The sequence below is a fragment of the Camellia sinensis genome, chromosome 15 (genome assembly GCF_055761805.1).
Source record: "Camellia sinensis isolate YWXY chromosome 15, ASM5576180v1, whole genome shotgun sequence".
Taxonomy (NCBI): Eukaryota; Viridiplantae; Streptophyta; class Magnoliopsida; order Ericales; family Theaceae; genus Camellia; species Camellia sinensis.
Window position 1 is genome coordinate 20592405 of NC_138975.1, and position 22241 is coordinate 20614645.

Here is a 22241-nt window from a genome sequence, read left to right on the forward strand (position 1 = left end):
TAATTAAATACAAAGTCAAATAGATACCTTTATAATGCAACCAGACGGAAAGAGTAAGGATTGACAAATGTGTTTTATGATCAAAATAATTAATTTAAAGTTGATGACAGTCTTTCTAGCCGAAAGAATTCATATACCAAACGACATAATAATTTGGTATTATTGGCACAGCCACTACTGCTCAACACACATATTTTAAACTGAAGTTTATAGCATTTTAAAATTTAAAAACAACCTTCTACATTAAACATACTCCCAAATTTCTGCCGAATTTGAATTCTTAATCAATAGTTTAAGCCACAAAATTATTTAGCGGTAAATTACAAATACACCACCTAAGATTTGATTAAAATACAAATCGTCTCCTGTCATTTTGAAAATTACGTTTCACCCATGAGATTTCTAATTTAATAACAAATCGTCCCTTTTTTAATAAATAATCAAGTCAATTAACAGTTTTTAATACTATTAGAAATATGTTTTTAATTAATAATTTAGGTAATTTTATTATTGTATAGGAGAGCAATTATGAATTTTATTTTTTTAGTTAATTCTGTTAAATAAAAAATACTAACAACGAGGTATTTGTAATTTTCTAAACTGCATGGGGTAATCTGTACTTTAAGTAAATCTCAGGGGGTGTACTTGTAATTTATCCCTAAGGAAACTTGGTGGTGGAGGGAGGAGGTTTAAGCGGTGCTAAAGATGAAAAAAAGAATGCTTTAAAAAGTGATAGAATGATAGAATTGAGAAATTTTTTAAGAGTTGCAGATTGGCTAATAAGGAAGTCAAAAAAATAGTGAGAGATGCTAAGTTGAAAACCTATGATGACCTATACACTAGATTAAATAGTAAGGATGAAGAGAAAAGAATATATAAACTTGCTCAGATGAGAGAGAGTAAAATAAGAGATTTTAATCAGGTTTAGTGTATCAAGTGCAAGGACTCTAAGGTGTTGGTGAATGATGAAGAGATTAAGAAGAGGTATAAGAACTATTTTGAGAAGTTGTTAAGTGAGGAATATGGAAGCAGGTCAAAAAGGGAAAAAGTGGCCAGTAATGAGGAAAATCAAGACAACAAGTTCTAACGTATGGTTAATAACTTTGAAGTAGCTATTGCACTTAAGAAGATGAAATCAAATAAAATTTTAGGACCCAATGATATTCCTATTGAAAATTGGAAATGTTTAGGTAAAAATGGGGTTATTTGGTTGACTGGGTTATTTAGCAAGATTTTGTTAACTACAGAAAAATGCAAGATGAGTAGAGGAAGAGTATTTTTGTGCCAATCTATAAGAATAAATGAGATGTTCTGAATTGCAACAACTATAAATGAATCAAGCTGATGTGTCATATAGTGAAAGTGTTGGAGAGAGTGATAGAACGTCGATTACGAGATATAACAAAGGTGTCAAAGAATTAATTTCGATTTATGTCGGGTAGGTCAACAATGGAAGCGATCTATCTTTTGAGGAGAGTGATAGAAAAGTATAGAGAAAAGAAAAGAGATATTCATATGATTTTTATCGATCTTGAGAAAGCATACGATAGAGTGTCTCGGGATATAATCTGGTGGGTGTTAGATAAGAAATGAGTGATAAAAGGGTACATTGATGTGATTAGGGACATGTATGAAGGTGTGGTGACCACTATTAGATCACCTGCTAGAAAGACAAGTGAATTTTCAATTATTGTGGGGTTACACCAAGGATCAATCTTAAGTCCTTATTTTTTTGCTTTAGTTATGGATAAGTTGACGAAGAATATTCAGGATGATGTGCCATGGTGTATGCTTTTTGCAAACGATATTGTATTCATATTAGTGGATGAGACTAGAGAATGAGTTAACACTAAGTTGGAGACGTGAAGAGAAACACTTGAATCTAAAAGATTTAGGATAAGTAAAACTAAGACAGAATACATGGAGTGTATTTTTGGTAACAATAACAATAGAAGAGAGGACAAGTGAAGATTGTGAATCAAGAGTAACTATTTTCGTTATTTATGATCTATTATCATAACGGTTGGGGAGATTAGAGCGGATGTCATTCATAGAATTAAGGCATGGTGGTTTAAGTAGAGAAGTGAGTCTAGAGTACTGTGTGATAAACGAGTACCTATTAGACTAAAAAGAAAGTTCTATAGAAAGGCTATTAGACCATCGATATTGTATGGGACGAAATATTGGACAACTAATAAATAATATGTAGATAAGATGAGTGTTGCTGAAATGAGGATGTTAAGATGGATGTCTGTCAAAACTAAAAAAGATAGAATTAGGAATAAGTATATTCATGAATGGATAGAAGTAGCATCGATAAAAAATAAGTTGAGAGAGAATAAATTGAGATGGTTTGGTCATATACAACGGAGGACAACAAAGGCAGTAGTGAAAATATGTGATACAGTGACGGTAGATGGAAATGTTAAGGGAAAGGGAAGACCTAGATTGACGTGGGCTAGTGTAATAAATAGAGATATGCATCTCCTTAATTTAACTAACCAATGGCCGTTGATAGAGTCAAATGGATATGAAGGATTCATGTAACTAATCCCATTTGATGGGACTTAAGACTTGGTTTGGTGAATTTGATTTCTTTTGAATAGAATTGTGATTTTTTTTTTTAATACTAATTCGGAGAACCAATCTTACCTCCTACTTGCAGGGATCTCAATTAAAGTCAAGGGCCTCTATGGATTGATCTCAAGATTTTGCACTTAGAAAATTTTCAAATACGAGACCTTAGATAGAGCACACCCTCAAGTTCCAAGGCTTAACCACCAGGCCAATAGCTTGAGAGATATGCCTTAACGGATCTGTGAATTTGATACCTGTTACCTTTGGGGTTCAATACTATAAATGGCATTTCAATTATTAACATTTTGATCACTCAATTATAATAATGTATCGTTTTTATCCCTTTAGATTAGTTTTAAAAAGAAAGCATTTGTTTATTTTTTTATAGTTCAGGGATCAATAAGTATGAGTTTATTAATGAGTAGGACAATATAATGTTTGCTAATAGTTGAAATGATCTTGGTATAATTAACCCCACTATAAATACAGTCATCATAGTGACAATTTAGGATGAGGGAATTCTTTGTTTCAAAAAGTATTAATAGAAAAAAAAGTTGGGGAAATTACACGTCTATGGTGCTTTCAAAAAATATTTACACATTCATGAAGAAATTTATAAATGTTTTCATGCCTATAAATTTTATCACTAAATTGAGCTTATTATCATCGTAAATTTTTGAGCTTATTATCATCGTAAATTTTTGTTTCGTAAATCACCAAGGCCCTCAATTTCAAATCAAATCCAAAATCCTTGTCAATAAATTTCATATTCAAATTGGATACCTCGTAAATAGATTTAATTCATAATCACATAATTAAACATACAAATTCATATCAAACACATAATTGCATGCGTAACTAAGTATATTACAGGTTGGGTTATTACAGAACTTCTGGAATCAAACATTCTCCGCTTGAGTGCACATATTGCCGCTCGAGCGAACAAGCAACTTCGACTGCATTTTACCTTTTGCTTCGGGGCGTTGCCCCTCGACCCCGCATGGGTGCTGCCTCGGACCTACCAAGGGGCACTACCCCCTGGACCCCTGCAAGTTGATCGGGTAGCTCGATCCCTGACATAGTCAGCGAAGTGGCAAACATGAAAGAATTAACTTTTGAAACATCTCTGTATAACACAATTCGGGGTTGGATTCGCATCTAAAAACTGATAGCCTCATTGAAATAAAAGTTGAACAAAATCACAACTGAAATGAGTTTTGTCAAACAGGATTGCCAAGAATAATTACCTAACAATCTCCCCATTTGGCAATGCTGTGACAAAACACACCTAACAAATAAATCCTAATCACCCTAACCCATTATAACCAATAAAAAACAAACTTCTTCTCAAGGCCATGATCTGCAAAACAGTTATTAGTGCCACAATCTCTAAAACAACTATTAGTGCCACAAAAGTATATGAAAAAGCAATAGACATATGACAAGATTATCTTGAAGCATGAGATGGAAAGATGAATAGATGTAAATTGGAGATTCTAAGAACATGTAGCATGAATAGATGAAAATCCCAAGACACATGCACCATGTAGCATGAATAGATGAAAATCCTAAGACACATGTACCCTCAAACTTTCTCCCACTTTGTGTCACGAATTGACAAAGGAAGCTCAAACAATGAAAACAAGATAAAAAACCACACAAGCAGGGAGAAAATGATGTAAAAATTAATAGCCTATGAGAAGAAACAATAAATATGTAGTAGGTAGCAACATACAAACCAACTAATGCCAATTTCCCTTACCAAACCAATCAATTTAAGGTCATGCTAAAAAAAACACCTTGTAATGATAAGCCAAACTCCTTCTCACTAAAAGCAACCATAAACACTGAAAACAGGGAACAAGAAGAAAAAAAAATGGTGAAGCAAGTAAGGAATTTCAGATTTGTACCTTAAAACACACAAGATTATCCAAGAAACACATTTACTTGAAAACACAATGTGCACAGCCTCTAGAAGATTCATTATAAAAGAAAGTGATGCATTATGTGAAAAGCATAGATCCCATGATAAAAATGTGTGTGTGACTCTTGGAGTTTGATAAACACTAGATTCAAATCCTAGTAGTGATCTGATAGCTGGATCTTCGGCAAGAGAATCTTAGCAGAACTGAGGAAAGTTAAACTACTAGGAATCAAGGGGTTTTTGGTGAGTAAAAGCGGAGGCTCCTCCTCAATCAATGAATCTTTTTTTTTTTTCTTTCTTTCTTTTGCACACTTATTGGCGGCTGACACGCTTAAGAGTATGGAAATCGAACCAAAGAAGCATGGATATAATAAGGATAGCTTGGTTGGTGACTCTGAGGTAGCCTTTTCTTCGTGCCTTTGCAAAGAACTAAAGGGAAAGCCGTGGAGATGCAAAAAAATGGAAGGTGGTTAAGAAACTCAACATCACCCATGATATGCTAGTATAGGTCAATTCCTCTAGAAAAACAAAAGATATAATGTCAGAAGTCCATAGAGAAAAATAATCACTAAGGCGGAAGACTCCGATATTTGTTAATCCAAGAGTGTGTACAGAATGAGACATACTAATCAAAGAACACACACTCCGAAATGAGTAATGACCACATAAAGCACACACATATTAACATGCAATGGATATTCTCATCAATTCCAATATGCAGCAAAAACTTCTCAAAAATTTCAAGGTTACACAACCATACTAAGAAAATCTTTTTGGATTTTTTTATTTTTTATTTTTAAACAAAGCAAGATAGAAAAATGAACAAGCACACATTAAATGATACCACACATTAAATGACCCAAAAAGAAAAAACACACAAAAACCCCCAAAAAAAAATGAATAAACAACTTAACACAAATCAAGTTTTCTCACCCAAACCGCGTTAGTATGAACAAAGTTGTGAGAATTGCGGTTCTTGGGTGGTATCTTGACGTTATGGTTCCCTTTCCCTTCAATGAGAACCAGTCTTGACATGGTTTCCAACTTCCTATTCCTAGGTCTAGGAAAACACAACCTCTGTTCATGTTTGGTCTCAAGCAAATCAAAATATCGAGGTCTAATATGACCTTTAACCTCATTACCACTAATGAAGTGTCTCCTACCCCACGAGATGTTGAAATTTCTTCCATCTCTATGAGACACTCGCCAATGCAACTTATAACAATAAGGCCGAATATGACCATACATACCACAATGATGACAAATAAAAACAGGGTGTACCTTATTTGCTGTGACATTACCAACTCTAGGAAGATTGAGAAGTCTTTCCTCTCGTTGAATCCTGTGCTCCTTCTGCACTTGAGTTCTTATATCATAAGATGTGGATGCACTCGGTTTTTGCTCTTTGTTATTACCAAAACCAATGCCACTCTTGTCATAACACATTTGTTGAGACGCAATGATATTGTCCAAAGTCTTTGATCCTTTGTTTCAAAGACCAATGGTAGCCATAGCACACTTGAGCTCTTCCTTTTTCTTGATGATTAGTTCTTCCAAGGCAACTTGAGACATCTCGAGAGTTTTAATCTTTTCTTCATACGTTGCATAGATTTGTTGTAGCTCATTCCTCTCCGTCTCACAAGTCAAGAATTTTACACAAAGGGCTTGTCGATCATTAGATATCTTGATGCTATCATTCCTAGTCTCGGAAATCTTCTCCTTTAGTTTGACATTCTCACTTTTACATGCTTTGAGTTTCGTAGTGAGTTTGTCATTCAATCTGGATAAGTTAAGAGATTCCTTCTACAACTTTTCGTAAGTGTACTGAAGCTCTTCATCATCATTCCCTGAGGATTCATCATCAATGACATTTTCAACCGTCCTCTTCAGAGACTCTATTTGTTCTTCAGTTTCGGAAGCTGCCATGAAAGCAAGGAATTGTTCATGCCCCTCTTTACCTTGTGCTTTGTTATCACTTTCATTTTTATCAGACTCGGATTCATTATCCCAAGTGATAGCGAAGGCTTTTTTCTTCCTCAACCGAATAGGGCATTCTTGAGCAAAGTGGTAAATCCTTGGCATTCATAGCATTGGACTCTTTTAGAATTCCCTTGTATTTTTCCTTTCTTCTTCTAGGTTATAAAGTTAATTTTGAATTTATCTTTGCCTTTGGATTTATGAGTTGATTCCAAAAGATTAGGATTCTTCTTCAGAAAAGATTTTTTAAATTGTTTTACAAAAGCATCTGTAATCTTGGAATCAATCTCACAATCTTCATTAGAATCCTTTCCAACTGTATGAGCACTACTAAAAGCAATGTCATCTTTTTGTTTCTTTTTGAAATTTCTATATACCTTATAAGTTTGGAGATTTCTAACCAAATGATCCAGCTTGTGATTGTCAACATCTTGAGTCTCCTCAATAGCCGTAACTTTTGGTTGGAACCGGTCGGGCAAGGATCTTAAAATTTTTTCCACAACCTTGGATTCTGGTATTTTTTCACCTAAATTTAAGCTGGAATTTACAATGTCACTCAACTTTGCATAAAATTCATCAAAGATCTCACTATTTTTCACAGAAAGGTTTTCGAAACTCGACATGAGCCTTTGAAGTTTTAAGCATTTAACAGAAGGAGTGCCTCCATGAATAGTTTGTAAGATATTCCAAGCCTCTTTTGTGACTTCACAATTGCAAATTCGACTAAACTCTTCATGTATGATGGCGTAAAAGAGAGAATTGATAGCTTTACTATTCCAGCTACTATTTTAGTAATCAGTTGGGTCCCATTTATCAATTGGTTTGGGGAAAGTTACTCCATCAACGGTAATCGTTGGTTCAGTCCACCCATATATGACAGATTGCCAAATTTTTTCATCAATAGATTTTAAAAATGATCTCATCCGAGCTTTCCAAAAAGAACAATTAGATCCGTCAAGTAGGGGTGGTCGAACCATAGAATTTCCCTCACAAATCGAATCCATTATCACAAATCAAACAAGATCTCGCTCCAAAAGTTTTTTAAAAAATAGAGTGACCTGCTTTGACACCAATTGAAAAAATCTAGAAATCCTCTAGATATTGATTTGTGATTATGTATCAATTTTAATGAGTAAATAGCAATCCCAATCAAATAATCAAAGACAAATTAACACAACGATTTAACGTGAAAAAACCACAATTAGAGCGCCTTTAATTGTGATAAAAAAAAATCATAAGCAAAAGTCACAAAATAATCCACTAAGAAGACATAAAGGAATTACACAAGTGTACTCTCAATTACCTAGCGAATCCACGCCCGAATTGAACCGACCCCTATATGCCTCTTCCACTACCGTCTTCACCTTGGAATTGTCTTACCCAACATTGAATCCACAACGCCGATGTCGAATTACGACAACGAGCCACTTCGAAATCCACCAAAGCTTCAGGCCCAAATTCTACGGAATCTACCGAAGAACAATACTCTCCTTTATATTGAACAAAACAAACAATCCTTTGATGTATACTTGTCAAACCATGAGTTAAATTCAAACAAACATCAAAGAAACTAGCAAAGAAGCTACAGATATAAACCCTAATATCTAAGAAGAAGATCTTGAAGCTGTAACCCTAAAAACGGATGTAACCACATATTTATAGAAAATTGATCCGCGATTTTTGCTCGAGCACAAGAAAGTTCGCTCGAGAGTAAAATCCCAACTTCCAGTACTTTTGCAGACATGTTAAACTTTTGAAACCAAACATTCTCCACTCGAGCGCACATATTGCCGCTCAAGGAGACAAGCAACTTCGACTGCATTTTTGTTTTTTGCTTCGGGGTGCTGCCCCTCGACCCCGCTTGGGTGCTGCCTCCTAGACCCCCACGAGCTGATCGGGCAGCTCGATCCCTGACATAGTTAGCGAAGTGGCAAACATGAAAGAATTAACTTCTGAAACATCTCTGTAAGGCACAATTCGGGTTGGATTCGCATCTAAAAACTCATAGCCTCATTGAAATAAAAGTTGAACAAAATTACAACTGAAAGGAGTTTTGTCAAACAAGATTATCAAGAATAAATCCCTAACAAGTTTGTGCTCTAACCATATTTCCATTTTTATGTTTTTGTAACAACAAAGCTGCTACGTAGCTCGAAAAACGTTTGGTCCGAAATGGCTCGAATTCAAAACGATATCATTTTGGATTTTTTTTTTTCTTCTTTTTTTTCTCTGAAACAGAGTAGATGATGAAGAAGAAGATGGAGTTGGGGACCGAGAGAGAGAGAGAGAGAGAGAGGGAGAGAGAGAGAGAGAGAGAGAGAGAGCATCAACATCAACAACAACACATCATCAACATCAACAACCACCAATCACAAAAAAAAAAAAAAAAACGAGAGAGCATCATCATCAGCACCAGATCATCTTCTTCATCTTCTCTCATTCTCATCCCATTAACACATCATCATCATCAACACCAGATCTGTGTGTATACACAGATCTATATATATGAGAGAGAGAGCCGCCAGATCTATACACATACATCATCATCAACACTAGATCTGTGTGTATGCACAGATCTATATACACACACACATCTATATATATATATAAATATATAAGAGAGAGAGAGAGGGCCACCCATCAGCAGAGAAAGAGAGAGAGAGAGGCACCAACCGGCGAACCGGCACCGCCATCACCATCTTCTTCTTCTCTTCCTCCCCCTTCTCTCCATCTTTTCTCCGCCTTTCTCTTTCTCGCATCTTCTCTTTTTCTTCTCTATTTTAGAGAGGGAAGGCAAAGAAAATAAAAAGGGCAAAAAAAAAAGGAATACGCAAAACGACATCGTTTTTGGATATTTGAGCCAACTCGGGCCAATAGTTTTCAAGCTAACAAGTATTACTCTTGTAACAATTGCTTATAGTGTAACAGTCTTAAAAAAATATGAGGTACATGAATTTTTTATGGGCAAGTCTCATATAGAGAAAAAACCTAGATTTAAACAAAACACAAGAAATGACTTGCACAAAATACAGGATAAATTTGCATCTCGTGAAAATAATAAAAACTTTCTCCACCGTCTTACTGTTTTAATATTTCCCCTCTTTTTTTTTGAGTTTAGAATATGTGCACATGTTTGAAAAAGCAATGATATATATTCATAGTCTTTTTTAAATGTCAAAATTTTGAAATGTATAGGGCATATTCTTTAAAGCGTGTGCGCACCACATTATCGCTGTGTTTGATTAAATGATTTGAGAATAGATTTCAAAAAAGAGGAGAAAAAAAAAGTAAATAAAATATGAATAAAATATATTTATATTTCATCTAGTTTCACACATTTTTCTCTTTTTCTTTTCAAATCTTTCCCAAATCCTTTAACCAAACACAGCGTACAAAAGTGTATTTTTTTTTTAATCTTTTTTTCTTTTTTGGATCATATCACTTCTTTATTTTTTTACACATCATTTCATAAAAATTTAAAAAATATACTTATTTAAATCATTCCAAACACCCTCTAAATTTAAATATACATTGTACATTCAAATTCTAAACCCATTTTAGAATTTTTTTTACGCCATACAATTGAATTCTGAATAATTTCTTAGATGAATTTTTATCCTTTTCTAACTAATAGCATTTTTTAGTCAAATGCTATTATTTTTGGGGTTTTTTTTAGGGTTGGGTTTCTCCTATATTGGGATGAGAGAATTTGAGAGGTTTATAGGGCCCATCACGAGTCCCGTTTCGATAATTTTAACCGTTCATTTTGTAGGGTCCTCAATGTATAATATCCATACAAAAAATTAGTTTGATCTAATAATCATAACTTTGTCGTTTTATTGCATTTGTCTCCAAAAAAATTGACAACAAACATATTTTTAAAATAGACCATCCATTTATTTAAAGACAAATGCTATAAAATGAAAATATTATAATTATTAGATTGACCCAAATTTTTTTATGAAAATTATACATTTAAAGCCCTACAAAACAGTTTGGGGAGGCTGCTGCGCACCATGTGCAACAGTGACTATTGCGTAGTTAATGGAGCCTTTTTCGGATTTTATTTCGATGATCCGAACCGTTCAATTTTTAGAAGATACTGAGTAGAATATACATGCAAAAATTTAAGTTAATCGGATTTCGGTATCCCTTTCATCATGACATGTTTGTATTCATATTTATACTTAAAATTAAATTTATCATTCAATTTTTTAGATACAAATATGTCTGAATGAAAAGGATACCGATTTCCGATTAAATTGAACTTTTACCGGTATATTCTACTCAATGTCTTTGAAAAAAGTGAACTGTTTGGATAGTTGGAATGAAGGTCAAAAAAGGCTCCATTAACCGTGCAATAGTATCTGCTGCGCATGGTGTGCAGTAGTCTCCCCAATTCCCTTATAAAATAAACTAGTTCAAATTATCAAAATGAGACCCTCAAGTACTCTTATATTAATATCTCACCATAAAAGAAGCCCAAATTTACTTTTATTTATTTTTATTATTTTTATGTTCCATGAACTTAAGATCCTATTTTCTAGGTTGAAAGAGCATGATTTGCATTTATGGCAGAAAAATGGGACCATCAACCAATCTTACAACAAAAAGAATCTCACGACAAAAGCAAATAGATAACAATAACAAATAGAGGTTGCATTCCACCAACTCCATCTCCATTCATATCTTTTAGAAAAGCACCACAACATGGAATTTTACACCAACATGCCCAAATTAAAATTGGGAGAAAAACAAAAACAAAAAACAAAGGAAATCTTTTTTTTTTTTTGGGGGGGGGGGGTTGTTGTTATGAAGGGGAAGTGAATTAAACACGAGAATTTCTCAACCAAATTAGAAGTCACTAGAAAGAGGTGCATGTTGATGTTGCATGAATACATTTGGATAGATGAGTCCGGCCAACCCGCCTCCAATGAGGGGTCCAACCCAATAGATCCAGTTATCGTGGAAGTCACCGCTAACGACTGCAGGCCCAAAAGAGCGGGCCGGGTTCATCGACCCACCGGAGAACGGGCCAGCAGCCAAGATGTTGGCACCAACAATGAAACCAATGGCAATGGGTGCAATTGTGCCCAGTGAACCCTTCTTGGGGTCAGCTGCTGTGGCATACACTGTGTATACCAAAGCAAAGGTGATAATCATCTCCATGACCACACCTTGAACAGCTCCGACACCGGCCGCCACGCTGTGGGTCGGAATTGCCTGAAAAAAAATGTCACCCAAAATGAACATACATAAATGCTTTTCTTATGTATAAAGTTCATAAGATCATATAGACCACTAATTTACCCGCCCACCAATTAATGTTTACAAAACTCAAAAAATAAAAATAAAAAAAAGTTCATTTTTGTTTTTAATGAACTTTCTAAATATTTTTTAGATCCTGAAAATTAAAAGAAATTAAAAAATTTTGAAAAAAAATCAATAAAAATGAAAATAGGACAACTTGTTTAAGTTTTTTTTATTTTTTAATATAAAAATTGGCTTTGGATTTTTATTAAATTTTCTAGGTTGTCTAATCAAGGCGAATTTAAATTTTTTTTTTATTTTATTTACATAATTTTGAAAAAAATTTACTAACAATAAAAATAAACTGAACTAAATAAGTCAAAAAAATTAACTCTCAAAGGAAATTTTGATTGGTCACAATTATTAATGTTTCTCTTTCAAAACTGGATCAACAAAAATATTAGTCACATGATGGTTAGAGCGCTGCTTTAACCATAAATGTTGACACGACGGACAAAGGAAAGCAAGTAAACATTGCTCCATACTATTTGAATAATTTTCCTTCTTAATATAGGGCATTGGAAGACAATTGCAAGGCACTGGTAAATGTATCCAATTTGTTCAAAAATAGCATAGGAGACCAAGAAAAAAAAAAAGAAGAAAAAAACCGTTAATTTTAGGTTTGTGAGTGAGTCTTGAGACTTACCAAGCCTCCAGTGACAAATTTGAGTAGGTAACATGCCACAATGGAACCAACAAGTTGTGCAATCCAGTAAAAGATGCCGGTGAGGACGGTGATTTGTCCGCCAAGAGCCAATCCGAAGGTGACAGCTGGATTTACGTGGCCACCGGAAATGTTGGCCCCAACGGAGACTGCAACAAAGAGAGCAAATCCATGGCATATAGCAACGGCTACTAGCCCCGATGGATCAAGGGCTGCATCCGATGTCACCTTGTCTGCATAACATAAAATTTATCGAAAACAACATTTATTTTATCTCTGCATGGGATGACTTTCATAAAAATATAATGCACTGCAATTTGATTATGTTTTGAAATTCTTGTGTCTCGTGATTTTACATTATTCTAATGCTAAAATTGCATTGAGATATGAGAAGGGAGAAATTTAGAAACAAAAGACACTTAGCCACAAAGATTGATCTTTATTTTCTTGGTAAGTGCTACATTCCCTTGTTCTTTTGCTATTAAAGAACTTCTAACTAAATGGATCATGTGTAATATGAAAATCTCAAGATATGATTAAAAAGCTATTGTTCTGTTTATTTTGATAGTAAACATTATTTTCAATACAAAAAATATTTTAAAATATATATTTTTAATATTTTGTTGCGACATAAAATTAATATGCTAATGATTATATTTAGTGATGGCAATGGTGAGTGAGATGGAAGTGACACAGTAGTGGTATTGTATGACTTAGTTTTTGAAAAAATCACACAAAAAAATTTTTTTTTTTGGTGGAAACAAAATGAGGGAGGGTATAAGTGCATTGGAACAGAGGATCAAAGCCTGTAGAATGCATGGGAATTATTTGATGTTACATGTGAATTGATAGAGCCCTTTAATAATTAAGAAACACTGTGAATTACCATAAGCTATAGCAGAACCAACTCCAGCGAAGACAAAGAGGAGGGTTGATATGAACTCAGCAACATAGGACTTAATAGACCCCATGCTAAATGAGTCATCAAATCTCCCAATAGCAATGGCTGACATTTTTGTAATTAAGAAGAAGAACTCAAAGAGAACACTTGAAGATGGATAGAGAGAGAGAGAGAGAGAGAGAGAGAGAGAGAGAGAGTGCTTTCTGATAATGCAAAATAGCCTTTCAAGGACACATATATATACATGGAATATCCGAATATGATGAACAGTTAAATTAATCAATTCATTTTTAGCTACATAGGAAGATAGAATTTAATCGGTTCACGAGAGTCTAATTGTGTACACTTTTTTTTGCAAGACAAAAAGCTTAGCAGTGCCGAATCATCATTTGACATTATTTTTGTGGTGTTTTAAATCAATTATATAATAAAAATTGAATATTCTGACTCATTTTTATTAAGCAATTAAGGGATAAATGATAATTTATTAGATTGTGTTTAGATCATAAATTTTAATAGAGATTCTGAAAAAGAAAAAAAAAAAAAAGAGTAAAATGTAATTATATTTTATTTACATTTTACCTCTATTTTCTTATTCTCATTTTAAATTTCTACTCAAATTAATGATATAAACGCAGCCATAATGTATGTTATTGTCTCTCATTCGTCAAGAATATTGCGTAGACATTGTAATGAGTATCTAATAGGAGGTGGCTTCCATTGGATGTGGACTGAATGGTTAGTGCTTTGCAAGCCTACTTTAGGTCCATTATGACGATCTTAATTATTTAAATTTTAGTGTGGCCAAAATAGATCATTTATATAAAAATTAAGTTAACAAGATATGATATCAATAATCACATATTAATTCCTTATTTTATTTTTTATTATCTTAAAATATTATTTTCTTATCAAAAATGAAAGACTAAAATAATATGAATTTTCTATTTTGTCATTTTTTAAAATTAATTAACAACACAAAAAAGTATAATTATGATAATTGATTTTTTTTTTAAAATATACTATTAAAGAGTAATTTTAAAAAATTAATATTTTTAAAATTTAATAATTATATTATAAAAAAAAAGTTAAACTCCCTATAAAGACTATTATCTTAAAGGGAAAGGAGGATAATTTTTCATGTAAGCAATATATATCCATGCATGTCCAATCGAGTATGTTCGACCGTCCTGGCTGTCACAGACTTGCTTTATTAGAACTGTCGCGAAGCTCATCAATGATTCATCCCCCATGTGAACCGAAAAATACAGAGACAAAGGTGTTTTGATAAGGGAAAATGACTATGAGAGAAATAATGAAAAAAGAATGAAGCCAAGAGAAGACGATGGGGGCATGACTTGCTTTGGTCCACAAAGTGCACCGACCATTTCCCAATTACCACCCATTCTTATTGTGGGCTTTTTGAAAAATCCGTTAGTAGTCGATTTTCGGTTTTTAATTTATTTTAAGTTATATTATTTTTTATATTTTTTATATAATTTTTAAAAAGAAATTAATAAAAATTAAAAATTAATTTTTAATCATCTTTTCATGTGACTAGAATTAGATCAACTCATTAGAATAAAATATGAAGTGGTTAGTGGGTGTGCTCTCAAGATAATTACTCAAGGTTCAATTCTTGATGTCAGGCCGTAAGAAAATAATTTTTTGTGCTTTTGACCAGATTTAAAAGGAGATTAGTCGAAGTGCGTATAAATTGACTTAGAAATCCCTAATTGCTGAATCAAAAAAATATATAAATATTAAAAATATTAGTTTGGTATTTTATTTTTATTTTTTAATATATGGGTTAATTTAGGAATAATAGCTGGCTGGATAGGGATGGATAGTGAGGAATCTTTAGACCTTTTTGTCTTGTTGGATGAATTATTTTAAAATTTTACCCATTAAAGCATATGGGTTTTTGTATTTGTTTCTTTATCAGTCTATTTTTATTCAAATTGTTTGTGTGGGAGTGTTTTTGTTATGTTTATTTAAATGGTTTATGGCTTTGCTAAATGCATAAAAGAGACACAGGGTGTCTGAGGTTTTAAGTTTCACCAATGTTAGAGAGTTCGAAAAAATTAATCAAAAAGTTATTAAAAAATGAAATAAGTAGATCAGATTCAACTATATATCTAAAATTTTACTATTAAAAAAAAAAAGAAAAAAAAGAAAAAAAAGTGCTGGTTTTGACACCAAAAGCGGTATACAAATTGTTTAGCTACATACTCAAAATTTTACCTATAATTAAAATGTGGATAAAATTGACTCCAAATATGATTCATATCACATTAATTTTATATTTATATCCTATATATTATTCAAAGAAAATTGAGCCACCTCTAAATTAAGAGTATCATGTTATTAATATCACTTAATATTCTAAGACTACTTAATAACTTTTCATACCTTTTCATACCATTTTACACATCTATTTACAAGCGACTAATATTAGGGAGTGAAAAAAAAATTAAGACTCATTAAAGTCTCATAATTTTATCAAAAAAGCTTGGGGACCCAAAATTTACTTAGAAATGGGTATGCGTGGTGGAAATTGAATTGATAAAATGTGCAATCTACATATGAAATGAATCTGAGCCATTGATATAAAATTTTAGATAATTTATATGGGTCTGTTTGGTAACGTTTACGTTTTTAGTTTATATTTATAAAAATTTTATAAACTGGTTTTTGTTTATTTTTAGAAAAACATAAACTACAAACGCATTTGGTAATTGACAAAATGTTTAAAAAATTTTAAAAATATAAAAAAGAGCGAGAAATGACAAGTGGTGGCAAGTGACGGCGGAAGACGGTGGTGGAAAGTGGTGACGGTGGTTGGTGGGTAGCGGGTGGTGGCGGATGAGTGGGTGACGGTGGCGGGTAGTGGGTGGTAGAAAGTGGGTGGCGGCGGTTGGTGGCGGGTGGTGGCAGGTGGGTGGCGGATGGGGGGGGTGGTGGCGGGGGGTAGGTAGTGGTGGTGGGCGGGTGGTAGGTGGTAGTGGTGGTGGCGAATGGCGGGTGGTGGGTGTGGTAGTGGTGGTGGTGGTGGTGGTGGGTGGTTGCAGTGGCGGGTGTGTGGTAGGTGGGTGGTGGTGGTGGGTGGTGGATGGTGGCTGGTGAGTGGTGGTGGCGGGCGGTGGATGGTAGTGGCGGGTGGTGGCGGGTGGATGGCAAGTGGGTGGTGAGTGGTAGTGGCAGGTGGTGGTGGCGGAAGACGGTGGTGGAAAATGGTGATGGGTGGTGGTTAGTATTGGGTAGTAAAAAAAAAAAAAAACTGAAAACTCAAAACGGAAACACATTTTTTGAGTTTACTTTTTTTGGCAAAATTTATAAACTGAGACCACTGATTTATAAATCAAAAATTTACCAAACAAGTTTTTATTTGAGTTTTTAAAATTTTTATAAATATAAATAGAAAATTGAAAACGTAAGTGTTACTAAACGACACCTAAATTTTTATATCTGAATCTATAATATTACCGTAATTTTATCCATAATTTAAGACCCAAAATTAGACTTTAAATTTTGGGCAAAATTAATGGGGGGGACACAGGCCAACTTTTGAGTGTTGAATGGTATGGGCTGGGATCCACCAAAGAGAACTGATATTGCAACCCACTATTCGCCCGTTGGCTATTGTTTATCACTAAGTCAACCCTAATTTCAAAAGTGCACCCAACCCAAATTTAAAAAGTGGATTTATGACAAACAGAGCTACGTGACTTTGTGGCATGGATGTTGCCCCATACATAGATCCACTCGCCTGCTGACACCTAAGAAATTTTTTTTTTATTTTTTCTCGACTAATTAAAAGAGGAGGCGGATTCCCTTGGAGGGAGTTATTTTTGCCCAAGGCATTCACTGCAGGACTCGTTTTTATAATATGATTTTTTTTTTTGGGACATTTTGAGTATTTCATTAAAAAAAAAAAAAAGAAGATCTATTTGATAATTACAACTCATTCAATTTATTATTTTTGTCATAAAAAAAATGTATGATTCATTTTTTAAAAATATAATTATCGTCTATTTTTTTAATGAAAAACATGACAAATTGAATAAATTACAATTATTGGATCGATTTAATTTTTTTGTGAATAAATATACAAAATACCCAATAAAAAGAACGATTTATATCATCAAAATGGATCTCATGATGGGCCCCACAGACTGAAACAATCCGTCTTGTCTAGATTTTGGACCGAAGAAAATCCTTCTCCTTTGAAAAATGTCTTCGACCAATAATTTGTTTTGATTTCTGGTACTGTTTCAATTTTCTTAGATCATGTAAATACATAACTCATTATTATTGGATGAGGACACTATCATTATATAATTTTTAAAAGACTAGATAATTACTCAGTCTTTAAAAATGCAAACTATTGAATTCATTTGAAATTAAGAACAAAATTATCACATCATTTATAGCACAAAATGGCACCACTTGCAATCTCACAACAGAAGGGCCCACAGCAAAAAGCAAAGAGAAAGAATGTAGTGGTTGCTAGGGTGTAATTTTGGCTCAACTAAGCTCACCTTTGGGCCTTACGGATTCCTACTAAAAATTGGGTCAGGCCAGGCCACTCACCCGAAACCTCGACCTAGGTCTAAGCTCAATTCCAAGGAAAATTTGGGCCTAAGCTTGGGTCAGGCCTGGCAATTTTTATTTATTTATTTATTTACCAAAATAACTTAAAAATAACGTTGGATCTCAAGTATTCTTTAGAGTGAGTTTAGAGCAGCTAATAAATCAGTTTTACACCTGTAATGGTTCTCCACCTCTAACTGTTGGAATAATCTTCTATATACAATAAATAAATTGAAACAAATCAAACAAATGAAAATTAATTACTTACAAAACTTATTTACTGAACCGAATTAAAATTTAAAAGATCAAGTCAAGTGTGTGACACTCTGTCCTTAAGACATATTCGCCCCGCTTCGGTGCTTACGGGTAAAAGGCATCTATCTCCTAAGATACAATGATCTTCACAAATTGTAATAGCACTTCAAACAATTTGTACGACGAACATAACATGTGTTCTTATACTCTCAAATATTTCTCCTAAAAATAATATGAAGAGTAGATAATGCAAAGAGCAAAATGGTAGGAAGACAAGAATATTTCGAATTGATCAAATGTTGAAAAACTTCTAGCATTTATAGGTAAAAAAATGGCTATCCGAATAGGTACAAAAGAAATGAACAGATCTGAATTTGAATGAACAGGTACAATTACTGTTTGAACACATAACTGCTAGGCAGTTTCTATCTGTTGGAGATTGCTAGTAGTTTTAAATTTGTTATGAAAAGAATTGAATCTGTCCGGTGACAAATTAATATGTTGGCACAATTTTTGGATAAAAAATTTGAATTAATTTCATTTTGAAATTCAAATAATTTCTTGCAAGAATTTGAAAAAATTCAAGTAAATTTACCAAAAAAATCAATGTTAGAACTGACCCAATCCGACCCACAATCCACATCCGCGCCGGGTACGACCGGCGGCGATGCGCGCGCGTGTGTGATAGTTTGAGCCAATGTTCGTGTAATGACCCTGACCTCCGATTAATACTAATTCATGATTTATTATGCTTACTAGTAATTTAGAAAGAATTTGGGATTTATTTGCATGTGTACTGCATTATCTATGTGTTTCTATCTGTTTGCGATAAAATGATCTGTTCATGTCTTTGACTTTAAATTGCGAATTGAAAGCCTTATCGGCGTCCGAATCAGAAATCGACTTGATTTATGTGCTAGTTAGGATTTATAGAATTTTATGGTAGGTTTAATTAAAATTCGGTTCGGAGCGATCGAATTAGATGAAATAACGTTAAATTACATTAGTTCAATTATTTACGACATTGCCATTAGTGGGCCACTTAGGTACCATTGTTTGGAACTCAATTGCATACACTTCATAACATTTCCTCAGCCATTTTTGTGACCAAAAACGTAGGAAAGAGTGAGAGAAGAGAAAACTTACCTTCCATTGAGATTTGGCTTAGAGACTTGAGGAATTGGTAGAAGATTTGCAAAATTGAGCTTCCTCACCTATAATTCAAGACATAAGGTAGAGAATTCATCTTCTCCATTGTGATTTTGAGTTACTTCTTGCATGGTTCACGGTGAATTAGAGTTTAGAGTCAAGTTTTGGTTCTAAATGTTGAGTTGAGTAGGAATTCTTGCCTGCATGTGTATATCATGAAGTTTGAGGTTGTTTTCATAAGAATTCTTGCATACATGTCCACATTTTTGTTATAGTCCATGAACTCACCATGTTTTGAAGTTAAATCTTGCATTTGATCTTGTTTTAGAACTTTGGAGTTTCGATGAACCCATGCATGTGTTGAATTTGCATTGCTCTTCATGTTCTTGAAGTCTATTTGAAAATTGTCTTCAATTGAACTACCTTTGGGCTTTGATTTTGCAAATTGATCTTTGAAACATGTCATATTATGAGTTTACTAGTGTTTTCCAGAAAATTAGCCCAAAAGGATCGAATTTGATGCATTGTAGTTGAGCTTTGAGCTTAAGGTTCAAATCTGAAAATTCTAGATTTTGGACTCACGCTCGAGCGGGGAACTCCATGCTCGAGCGTACATACTGGGTTCATGCATTACGCTCGAGCGGGTAAAATGACGCTCGAGCGGGAATTTCGTGTATCCAGTACTTTGCCTGTGTTTATAATTCGCTCGAGCGGGGCAATGCACACTCGAGCGAGGACTTGTGTCTCACGCTCGAGCGGGTATCGAGCGCCCATCGAGTATGAATTTCTTGCATCTAGTACTTTTACTGTAGCTTGCAGTCCGCTCGAGCGAAGTAATCCACGCTCGAGCGGATTCCTTTTGTCTGCATGTCCGCTCGAGCGTAGAAGACCACGCTCGAGCGGGGCCCCTGTTTCAGCAAAATTTTGAAAAGTGATTTAAAGCGCATCTTTGCATCCTCATTCTATCTTAGGCATTCCTAGGCCATGTTTTAGACTCTATAGTGAGGGTAAGAAATTAGAAACACACTAAGAGCCAATGAAATAAGTTTTGTACAATTAGAACGTGTGTTTCAAGTGTGTATCTGTTATGTGTCGTGTACGTCACGTGCCACGTCCTGTCTGATCGATCTGCTCTGTCTGTCTGTCTCCAAGCCCACTGTGAGTAATAACTCTGTAAAGTTATGTTTAACCTAAGTATTTTTTGACTGGTATGGTATAATCTGTTTTCTGAAATACTATCTTACGAATTATGAATGAATGTCCAATTTTCTGAAAAGTAATTGTGGCACCCTTAGTTCACGTGGCCCTCGCCCGAGGGTAACAATACCGTGGCCAATCTGCATGTGGCCCTCGCCCGGAGGTAACAATACCGCGGCCAATCTGCACGTGACCTTTGCTTGGAGGTAACAATACCATGGCTACTTGTACGCAAGATATGGACCTTTATGGTCGTTGGTACCAACTATATATGTGGGTCTCTGGACCAATCTGATTTGATAGCTAATGGGTGTACCACGTATGATCTTATGCAAAATCTGAATATGATAATGTATATGAATCTGTTTTTGTTTTGAAGTTTGATTATGCTCTGATTTAAGTGATGGATTCTAACTTGTGCTGGACATCATTCATATAACCCCTTTACTCTGATATTATTCACTGGGCTTTCGCTCACAGTTTATATTATATATGTAGGTAAGCTGGCATGTGACCAGGGCCAGAGTTGACGGCCTTCTGTTTCGTTTTTGTCAGCCAACTGCTGTGCCTCTCGAGGAGGTTCCGATCGAGTCTAACGCCAAGGCTGTTTTTGTATTTCATGCTAGTCTTTGTGTAAGCACTATACAGTCAGATCTTGGGAAGTTCACTTCTGTAAATATTTTGTAAATACTGTGTATCTGGACTGGCATGTTTATATATATATTTATAAGTTTGAAATGTTATGTCCCATGTACGTTATCACAGCTCATTGGACCTTGTCTATTTTGTATTATTGCTTCCTTAGCCCCTTATTATTTGTTAATCTGTTCAGAGGCCTTTGGTAATCCACGGATTACTGGCCGGTTACGGTGCTAAACCCATAGGGGCGGGTTTGGGTCGTGACAGTTCGATTTGTCCATAGATGCCCCTTGGGGCCAAACCAAAGTGTTACCATCTAGAACTTATATACATAAGTTCTCTTAAGTTTCCAATATGGGACAAGCCTTACAAGGAAACCCATATCTTATTCCTTATTTATCCATTCCACGAACCCAAAAACAACGTCAACTTCCTATTCACTCATAAATGATTTTGACGAACTGTTTTCACCATGTGACTTGCCATGCGGCAAGGAACAAGTCACCTCTTTGGATCCACTCCAAAAGACGTTTGGGACCACTCAAATTCGGGCTCAAAGTTGGCCCCAAAATAAGCCTATAAAAAAATCAAATTTTCCAACAATCTCCCTCATGAATGGAATTTGATGGAGAGAAAATGCAATTATATGATCTAATTGCGGAGAGTATTGAAATTGAGAATATTCTTGAAAGGATAAGTAGCTTTTGGTTTTGAACCTTCCCTTATGAGACACTATCAAATTTACTAGCCAACCAGTGAACATGATGTCTAGAACTGTTCAGCCATTTGTGTAAACCAAGACAATAGAACTCACACAGTATATTACCAGACACAGTTTAGTTCTCACTATTGTGTTCATTTTAGCCCTGAACAACTTGGTCTTTCATGAGTGCTTTAGAGAATTGTAACCCTTCACAAATCTCATATAATTGGCCCAATTCATACTCATATAGATGATTCTTATGAAAAGTATCCTGCCATACTCCACTAAGTATACCTAGATATAAGAATCATTAAAAGTATTACTTAATCTAAAACGCTACAGATATCACTAT

At 34.4% G+C, this 22241-nt stretch overlaps 1 protein-coding gene across 1 annotated transcript; it reads right to left on the reverse strand.

Moving 5' to 3' along the window:
* Nucleotides 1–11135: 11135 nt before the first annotated feature.
* DELTA-TIP (delta tonoplast integral protein) lies at nt 11136–13641 on the reverse strand. Its single transcript, XM_028220182.2, has 3 exons — nt 13339–13641; nt 12435–12685; nt 11136–11701 (listed from the first exon to the last, which is right to left on the reverse strand). The coding sequence occupies exons 1-3, from the start codon at nt 13463–13465 to the stop codon at nt 11333–11335; spliced, it is 747 nt and encodes a 248-aa protein (XP_028075983.2). The 5' UTR covers nt 13466–13641; the 3' UTR covers nt 11136–11332.
* Nucleotides 13642–22241: the final 8600 nt, after the last annotated feature.

Bases quoted from the DNA above. Each gene is read 5' to 3' on its own strand.
- DELTA-TIP (XM_028220182.2), bottom strand. From the start codon at position 13,465: ATGTCAGCCATTGCTATTGGGAGATTTGATGACTCATTTAGCATGGGG. The intron at 12,686-13,338 runs GTAATTCACAGT...TATGTTATGCAG, and splicing joins TGGTTCTGCTATAGCTTATG to ACAAGGTGACATCGGATGCA. The intron at 11,702-12,434 runs GTAAGTCTCAAG...ATTTTTTTTCAG, and splicing joins AATTTGTCACTGGAGGCTTG to GCAATTCCGACCCACAGCGT.